Raw genomic sequence first — 9,001 nt, 5'->3', positions numbered from 1 at the left:
GAACTTTCTTAGGATTCCTTGTTGGGATACTATTTTTAGGTACATGCAGTTCACCCACATCCCATGGAAACTTCTAAGTGTTTTTTTTATGACCACACTGAGTAATATGCCTTCTCTCTGACTTGTCTTGGAGCTTTTTTTTAATTTTTATTTTTTAAAATTTTTTCTGTAAGTTATTGGAGTATAGGTGGCATTTGGTTACATAAGTTTTTTAGTGATTTGTGAGAATTTGGTGCACTCATCACCTGAGCAGTATATACTACACCATATTTGTAGTCTTTTATCTCTTGCCCTCCTCCCATTCTTTCCTGCAAGTCCCCAAAGTCCATTGTCTCATTTTATTTTTTATTTTTTATTTTTGAGATGGAGTCTCGCTCTGTCGCCCAGGCTAGAGTGCAGTGGCGCGATCTCGGCTCACTGTAAGCTCCACCTCCCGGGTTCATGCCATTCTCCTGCCTCAGCCTCCCGAGTAGCTGGGACTACAGGTGCCTGCCACCATGGCCTGCTAATTTTTAAAATATTTTTAGTAGAGATGGGGTTTCACCATGTTAGCCAGGATGGTCTTGATCTCCTGACCTCGTGACCCACCTGCCTCAGCCTCCCAAAGTGCTGGGATTACAGGCCATTGTCTCATTCTTATGCCTTTGCATCCTCATAGGTTAGCTCCCACATATCAGTGAGAACATATGATGTTTGGTTTTCCATTCCTGAGTTACTTCACTTGGAATCATAGTTTCCAGTCTCATCTAGGTTGCTGCAAATGCTATTAATTCATGCCTTTTTATGACTGAGTAGTGTTCCATCATATATAATACCACAGTTTCTTTATTCACTCGTTGATTGATGGGCATTTGTGTTGGTTCCATGATTTTGCAATTTTGAATTGTGCTGCTATAAACATGCGTGTGCAAGTATTTTCGCGTAACGACTTCTTTTCCTCTGGATAGATACCCAGTAGTGGTATTGCTGGATCAAATGGTAGTTCTACTTTTAGTTCTTTAAGGAATTTCCACATTGTTTTCCATAGTGCCTGTACTAGTTTACATTCCCACCAGCTGTGTAGAAGTGTTCCCTATCACCACATCCATGCCAACATCTACTGTTTTTTGATTTTTGATTATGGCCATTCTTGCAGGAGTAAGGTGGTATCACATTGTGGTTTTGATTTGCATTTCCCTGATCATTAGTGATTTTGAGTTTTTTAAAATATGTTTGTTGACCATATATCTATATTCTTTTGAGAATTGTCTATTCATGTTCTTAGCCCACTTTTGATGGGGTTGTTTGATTTTTTCTTACTGATTTGTTTGAGTTTGTTGTAGATTCTGGATATTAGTTCTTTGTCAGATGTACAGATTGTAAAGATATTCTCCCACTTTGTGGGCTGTCTGTTTATTCTAGTGACTGTTCCTTTTGCTGTGCAAAAGCTCTTTAGTTTAATTAGGTCCCAATTATTTATCTTTGTTTTATTGCATTTGCTTTTGGGTTCTTGATCATGAAATCCTTGCCTAAGCCAATGGCTAGAAGGATTTTCCAATGTTATCTTCTAGAATTTTATAGTTTCAGGTATTAGATTTGAGTCCTTAATCTATCTTGAATTGATTTTGTATAAGGTGAGAGATGAAGATCCAGTTTCATTCTCCTACATGTGGCTAGCCAATTATCCCAGCACCATTTGTTGAAAAGGGTGTCCTTTCCCCACTTTATGTTTTTGTTTGCTTTGTCGAAGATCAGTTGACTGTAAGGATTTGGGTTTATTTCTGGGTTCTCTATTCTGTTCCTTTGGTCTATGTGCCTATTTTTATGCCAGTACCACACTATTTTGGTGACTATGGTCTTATAGTATAGTTTGAAATCAGTTAATGTGATGCCTCCAGATATGTTCTTTTTGCTTTAGTCTTGCTTTGGCTCTGTGAGCCCTTTTTTTCGTTCCATATGAATTTTAGAATTGTTTTTTCTAATTCTATGAAGAATGATGGTGATATTTTGATAGGGATTGCATTTAATTTGTAGATTGCTTTTAGCAGTATGGTCATTTTCACAATATTGATTCCACCCATCCATGAGCATGAGATGTGTTTCCATTTGTTTGTGTCATCAATGATTTCTTTCAGCAGCGTTCTGTTGTTTTCCTTGCAGAGGTCTTTTGACTCCTTGGTTATGTATATTCCTGAGTATTTTTTTTTTTTTTTTTGCAGCTATTATAATAGGGGTTGAGTTCTTGATTTGATTCTCTGCTTGGTTGCTGGCGGTGTATAGAAGAGCTACTGATTTGTGTACATTAATCTTGTATCTGGAAACTTTGCTGAATTCTCTTTTTTTTTTTTTTTGAGATGGAGTCTCACTCTGTTGCCCAGGCTGGAGTGTGGTGGCGAGATCTCAGCTCACTACAAGCTCCACCTCCCAGTTTCACGCCATTCTCCTGCCTCAGCCTCCTGAGTAGCTGGGACTACAGGCGCCTGCCACCCTGCCTGGCTAATTTTTTTGTAGTTTTTTAGTAGAGACAGGGTTTCACCGTGTTAGCCAGGATGGTCTCGATCTCCTGACCTCGTGATCTGCCCGCCTCGGCCTCCGAAAGTGCTGGGATGACAGGCGTGTGCGCCCGGCCGGCCTTTTACCATTATATAATGCCCATCTTTGTCTCTTTTAACTGCTGTTGCTTTAAAGTTTGTTTTGTCTGATACAAGAATAGTTACCCCTGCTCGTTTTTTGGTGTCCATTTGCATGAAATGCCTTTTCCACCCTTTTACTTTAAGTTTATATGACTCCTTATGTGTTAGGTAAGTCACCTGAAGGTAGCAGATGGTTGGCTGGTGAGCTCATATCCATTCTGCAGTTCTGTATCTTTTAAGTGGAACATTTAGGCCATTTACATTCAATGTTAGTATTGAGATATGAGGTGCCATTGCATTCATCTTGCTATTTGTTGCCTGTGTACTTTGGTTTTTAATTTTTTTTGTTTTTGCTTTCTAATATGTTTTTGTTTTATAGGTCCTGTATGATTTATGCTTTAAAGAGGTTCCATTTTGATGTGTTTCCAGGATTTGTTTCAAGATTTAGAGCTCCTTTTAGCAGTTCTTGTAGTGGTGGCTTGGGAAATTCTCTCAGCATTTGTCTGAAAAAGACTGTATCTTCCCTTCATATATGATGCTTAGTTTTGGGTGGATACAAAATCTTGGCTGATAATTGTTTGTTGGAGGAGGCCTGAAAGATAAAGGCACCAGATCCCTTCTAGCTTGTAGGGTTTCTATTGAGTAATCTGCTGTTAATCTGATAGGTTTTCCTTTATAGGTTACCTGGTGCTTCTGTCTCACAGCTCTTAAGATTTTTTCCTTCGTCTTAACTTTGGATAACCTGATGACAATGTGCCTAGGCAATGATCTTTTTGCAATGAATTTCCCAAGCATTGTTTGTGCTTCTTGTATTTGGATGTCTAGGCATCTAGCACAGCTAGGGAAGTTTTCTTCTATTATTTCCCCAAATGTGTTTTCCAAGCTTTTAGAATTCTCTTCTTCCTCAGGAACACTGATTATTCTTAGGTTTAGTAATTTAACATAATCCCATACTTCTTTGAGGCTTTGTTCATATTTTCTTATTCTTTTTTCTTTGTCTTTGTTGGATTGGGTTAACTCGAAGAACTTGTCTTGAAGCTCTGAATGTCTTTCTTCTACTTATTCAATTCTATAGCTGAGACTTTCCAGACCATTTTGCATTTCTATAAGTGTGTCCAGTGTTTACTGAATTTTGTATTTTTTTTTTTTTTAAGCAATCTATTTCCTTGAATATTTCTCCCTTCACTTATTGTATCGCTTTTTGGATTTCCTTGCCCTGGGCTTTGCCTTTCTCTGGTGCCTCCCTGATTAGCTTAATAACTAACCTCCTGAATTCCTTTTCAGGTAAATGAGGGATTTCTTCTTTTTTTGGATCCATTGCTGGTGAACTAGTATGATTTTTTGGTGGATGTTAAAGTACCTTGTTTTGTCATATTACTAGAATTGGTTTTCTCATTTGGGTAGGCTCTGTCAGAGGGAAGGTCTAGGGCTGAAGACTGTTGTTCAGCTTCTTTTGTCCCACAGGGTGTTCCCTTGATGTAGTACCCTCCCCCTTTTCCTATGGATGTGGCCTCCTGTGAGCCAAACTGTAGTGATTGTTGTCTCTATTCTGGGTCTAGCTACTCAGCAAGTCTAGCCAGCTCTGGGCTGGTACTGGGGGCCTGTCTGCACAGAGTCCTGTGATATGAACTGTCTGTGGGTCTCTCAACCATAGATATCAGTGCCTGTTCTGGTGGAGGTGGCTGGGGTGTGCAATGGACTCTGTGAGGTTTCTTAGCTTTGGTGGTTTCATGCTTTATTTTTGTGCTGGTTGGTCTCCTGCCAGGAGATAGCACTTCCCTTCATATATGATGCTTTAGTTTTGCAGAGCTCACACCTGCAAATTCATCAGAGAATCCACACTGGAGAGAAACCATTCAAATGTGAACAGTGTGGGAAAGGCTTTAGTCGTAGATCGGGACTTTATGTTCATCGTAAATTACACATAGGAGTGAAACCTCATATTTGTTTGCCTTCAGGCAAACAAAGACACTCTCCTCAGGCATGACATTTTAGGACCAAGAGATTGCCTGTCAGATGCTGAGGACATCACCCAGGCCTCTTTGTGACTTAGGATGATTTCTTTACTTCGTAAGGATATGCAATACAAACTAAAATATACAAAGTTTTGATGATGTTGTGGCTTCTCCTTAAAGTTCACATTTGATTCATACTTCACTGTTTACATAATTTATTAGTTACATAATTTACTATGTAAGGTTTTATTTCTACCAAGTATTTCTTTTTTTTTTTTTGAGACGGAGTCTGGCTCTGTCGCCCAGGCTGGAGTGCAGTGGCCGGATCTCAGCTCACTGCAAGCTCCGCCTCTCAGGTTTACGGCATTCTCCTGCCTCAGCCTCCCGAGTAGCTGGGACTACAGGCACCCGCCACCTTGCCCGGCTAGGTTTTGTACTTTTTAGTAGAGACAGGGTTTCACCGTGTTATCCAGGATGGTCTCGATCTCCTGACCTCGTGATCCGCCCGTCTCGGCCTCCCAAAGTGCTGGGATTACAGGCTTGAGCCACCGCGCCCGGCTCTACCAAGTATTTCACATCTGACACTTGGTGTGGTTCTGAATTGGTCTCATGCAAACGAGAGTCCATAGTGTACTTGAAAAACACATTGGCTGGGCACAGTGGCTCAAGCCTGTAATCCCAGCACTTTGGGAGGCCAAGATGGGAGTATCACTTGTGGCCAGGAGTTCAAGACCAGCCTTGGCAATGTAGCAAGACCTCGTCTCTTCAAAAAAATGGAAAAATTAGCTAGTCATGGTGGTATGTGCCTGTAGTCCTAGCTACTCAGGAGGCGGACGTGGGAGGATCACTTGAGCCCAGGAGGTCAAGGCTGCAATGAGCCATGATCGTGTCCCTGCACTCCAGCCTGGGTGACAGAGGGAGACACTCTCTTAAAAAAAGGAAAATATAATCTGAACATTCCCTGTATTTAATAAAATTTCAGGCTATGTCCTAAGTATGAAATCTTGATAACATTGAATAAAGGCTTTACTTTCCCACATCTCTTAATTCTGTGTCATTATAGGAGGCAAGATCCAAACTGAGATGGAGACTGTTCCAGAAGCAGGAACACATGAAGGGTTGTTCAGCCATCAAAACTGGGAACAAATTTCAAGTGACTTAACCAGGTTTCAAGACTCCATGGTAAACAGCTTTCAGTTCTCCAAAGAAGATGATATGCCCTGCCAGGTTGATGCAGGACTATCTATAATTCACATAAGACAGAAATCTTCTGAGGGTAGGAAGTATAAAAAATCCTTTAGTGATGTCTCCATCCTTGATCTTCATCAACAATTACAGTCAAGAGATAAGTCTCATACATGTGATGAATGTGGAAAGAGTTTCTGTTATAGCTCAGCTCTTCGTATTCATCGGAGAGTTCACATGGGGGAGAAACTCTATAATTGTGATGTGTGTGGTAAGGAATTCAATCAGAGCTCACATCTGCAAATTCATCAGAGAATCCACACTGGAGAGAAACCATTCAAATGTGAGCAGTGTGGGAAAGGCTTTAGTCGTAGATCAGGACTTTATGTTCATCGTAAATTACACACAGGAGTGAAACCTCATGTTTGTGAAAAATGTGGGAAGGCCTTCATTCATGATTCCCAGCTTCAGGAACATCAAAGAATCCATACTGGGGAGAAGCCATTCACATGTGATATATGTTGTAAGAGCTTCCGTAGTAGAGCAAATCTTAATAGGCATTCCATGGTTCACATGCAAGAGAAACCATTCAGATGTGATATATGTGGTAAGAGCTTTGGTCTGAAATCAGCACTTAACAGTCATCGCATGGTCCACACAGGAGAGAAACGGTACAAATGTGAGGAATGTGGAAAATGCTTCATTTATAGGCAAGATCTTTATAAGCATCAGATGGACCACACAGGGGAGAAGCCATATAATTGTAAAGAATGTGGAAAGAGCTTCAGATGGGCCTCAGGTCTTTCGAGACATGTGCGAGTCCACAGTGGAGAGACACCATACAAATGCGAAGAATGTGGGAAGGGATTTTATACAAATTCACAACGTTATTCTCACCAGAGAGCCCACAGTGGAGAAAAGCCATATAGATGTGAGGAGTGTGGGAAGGGCTACAAAAGGAGGTTGGATCTTGACTTTCATCAGAGGGTCCACAGAGGAGAGAAACCCTATAATTGTAAAGAATGTGGGAAGAGCTTTGGCTGGGCCTCGTGTCTTTTGAATCATCAGAGAATCCACAGTGGAGAAAAACCATTTAAATGTGAAGAATGTGGGAAAAGATTTACTCAGAATTCACAACTTTATACCCATCGTAGAGTCCACAGTGGAGAAAAACCATTCAAATGTGAAGAGTGTGGGAAAAGATTTACTCAGAATTCACAACTTTATTCTCATCGCAGAGTCCACACTGGAGTAAAGCCATACAAATGTGAAGAGTGTGGGAAGGGCTTCAACAGTAAGTTTAATCTTGACATGCACCAGAGGGTCCACACCGGAGAGAGACCTTATAACTGTAAAGAATGTGGGAAGAGCTTTAGCCGGGCCTCAAGTATTTTGAATCATAAGAGACTCCATGGTGATGAAAAGCCATTCAAATGTGAAGAATGTGGGAAGAGATTTACTGACAAATCACAGCTTCATTCCCATCAGAGGGTTCACACTGGGGAAAAGCCATACAAATGTGAGAAGTGTGAAAAGGGCTTCAGATGGGCCTCAACTCATCGAACCCATCAGAGAGTCCACAGTAGAGAAAAAGTACTTCAATGTGAGGACTGTGGGAAAAGCATTGTACACAGTTCATGTCTTAAAGCCCAACAAAGAGACCACAGTGGAGAGAAAACATCTAAATGTGAGGACTGTGGGAAGCGTTACAAGAGGCGCTTGAATCTTGATATGCTTTTGTCATTATTTTTAAATGACACATAATTATTGTACTCGTTTATGGGGCACATGTGATAGTTGATACAAGTATACGATGTGTAATGATCAAATCGTATAATTAACGTTATCTATCACCTCAAACATTTATCATTTCTTTGTGTTGGGAACCTTTAAAATTAACTCTTCTAGCTATTTGAAAATAATACGTTGTTAATTACAGTCACCCTGTAGTGGTGTAAAACACTAGAACTTATTCCTCCTACCTGCCTGTATTTCTATATTCATTAACCAACCTTTGGCTACCTTTGGCCCTGCCTCACCTCTAAGAACTACTATTCTACTCTCTACTTCTATGAAATTAACTTTTTGAGCTTCCACATATGTGTGAGAACATGTAGTATTTATTTTTCTGTGCCTGGTATATATCACTTAGTATAAGGCCCTGTAAGGCTCATTAACTTTGCTGTGAGTGATAGAATTTTGTTGTTTTTCATGGCTACATAGTACTCCGATGTGTATATTTGCCACATTTTCTTTTTTTCTTTTTTTTGAGATGGAGTCTCGCTCTGTCGCCCAGGCTGGAGTGCAGTGGCCGGATCTCAGCTCACTGCAAGCTCCGCCTCCCGGGTTTATGCCATTCTCCTGCCTCAGCCTCCGGAGTAGCTGGGACTACAGGCGCCCGCCACCTCGCCCAGCTAGCTTTTGTATTTTTTAGTAGAGACGGGGTTTCACCATGTTAGCCAGGATGGTCTCGATCTCCTGACCTCGTGATCCGCCCGTCTCGGCCTCCCAGAGTGCTGGGGTTACAGGCTTGAGCCACCGCCCCCGGCCACATTTTCTTTATTCATTCATCCAGTGGACACTTAGGTTGATTACATATCTTGGCCTGTTTCTTGGCTATCGTGAATGGTGCTGCAATAAATATGGGGGGTGGAGATAACACTTTAACATACTGATTTCCTTTTCTTTGGGTATGTATCAAGTATATAATAATATGACATGACTCAAAATTAAGGAATAGGATTGTGGAAATTGGTTTTCAAAACAAAATGTTCTCTAGTTTGAATACAGAGAAAAATTGGTGAGTGTCTTCAGCTGTCCTCATACATAATGCATGTGAGCTTGCTTTAAGCATAAGTGAAGGAGTGGAAAAATCCTGGAGATAGAAATAAAGGGGTATACATGTGGACATAAAGAATCAACAAAGATTCTTTTAAGAAAAGGTGTGTATGGGTTGGGAACAATAGCATGACAGCAGTGGGGCCTCTAACAATCTGGAACCAGTTAGGACACAGAGCAGGATTGAGTGTCATTCTATTCATAGACACCGTGGTGATATTTTGAGTACATTAGGTTAAAAGGCTTTCTTCAGCAAAATGTCTACTAGAGATAGATTTGATTTTTATTCTTAATGTTCTAGACTGTATCTTTTCAGGATGCTAGGTACTTTATGAACATCCATGCTGTCTGAATTTGCATAGTGGGTTGGAGGTCCCTAAGACAATCTCTCCAGGTTCTATGATTTGCTAA

The 9,001-nt window shown here is 40.7% G+C and overlaps 1 protein-coding gene across 2 annotated transcripts in view; it reads left to right on the top strand.

The window, feature by feature from the left end:
- The window catches only part of ZNF225 (zinc finger protein 225), a 17,128-nt gene extending 9,084 nt beyond the window's left edge, over nt 1–8,044 (top strand). For both annotated transcript variants that reach the window (XM_017885847.1, XM_017885846.1), the window contains one exon: nt 5,631–8,044. In XM_017885847.1, the coding sequence (XP_017741336.1) occupies nt 5,631–7,516 (1,886 nt within the window). In that variant the 3' untranslated portion in view covers nt 7,517–8,044. The remainder of the gene's footprint in view (nt 1–5,630) is intronic.
- Nucleotides 8,045–9,001: the final 957 nt, after the last annotated feature.

This window comes from Rhinopithecus bieti, unplaced genomic scaffold (genome assembly GCF_001698545.2).
Source record: "Rhinopithecus bieti isolate Rb0 unplaced genomic scaffold, ASM169854v2 scaffold_15643, whole genome shotgun sequence".
NCBI classification, from domain to species: Eukaryota; Metazoa; Chordata; class Mammalia; order Primates; family Cercopithecidae; genus Rhinopithecus; species Rhinopithecus bieti.
This window is presented reverse-complemented; position numbering and strand designations above follow the sequence as displayed.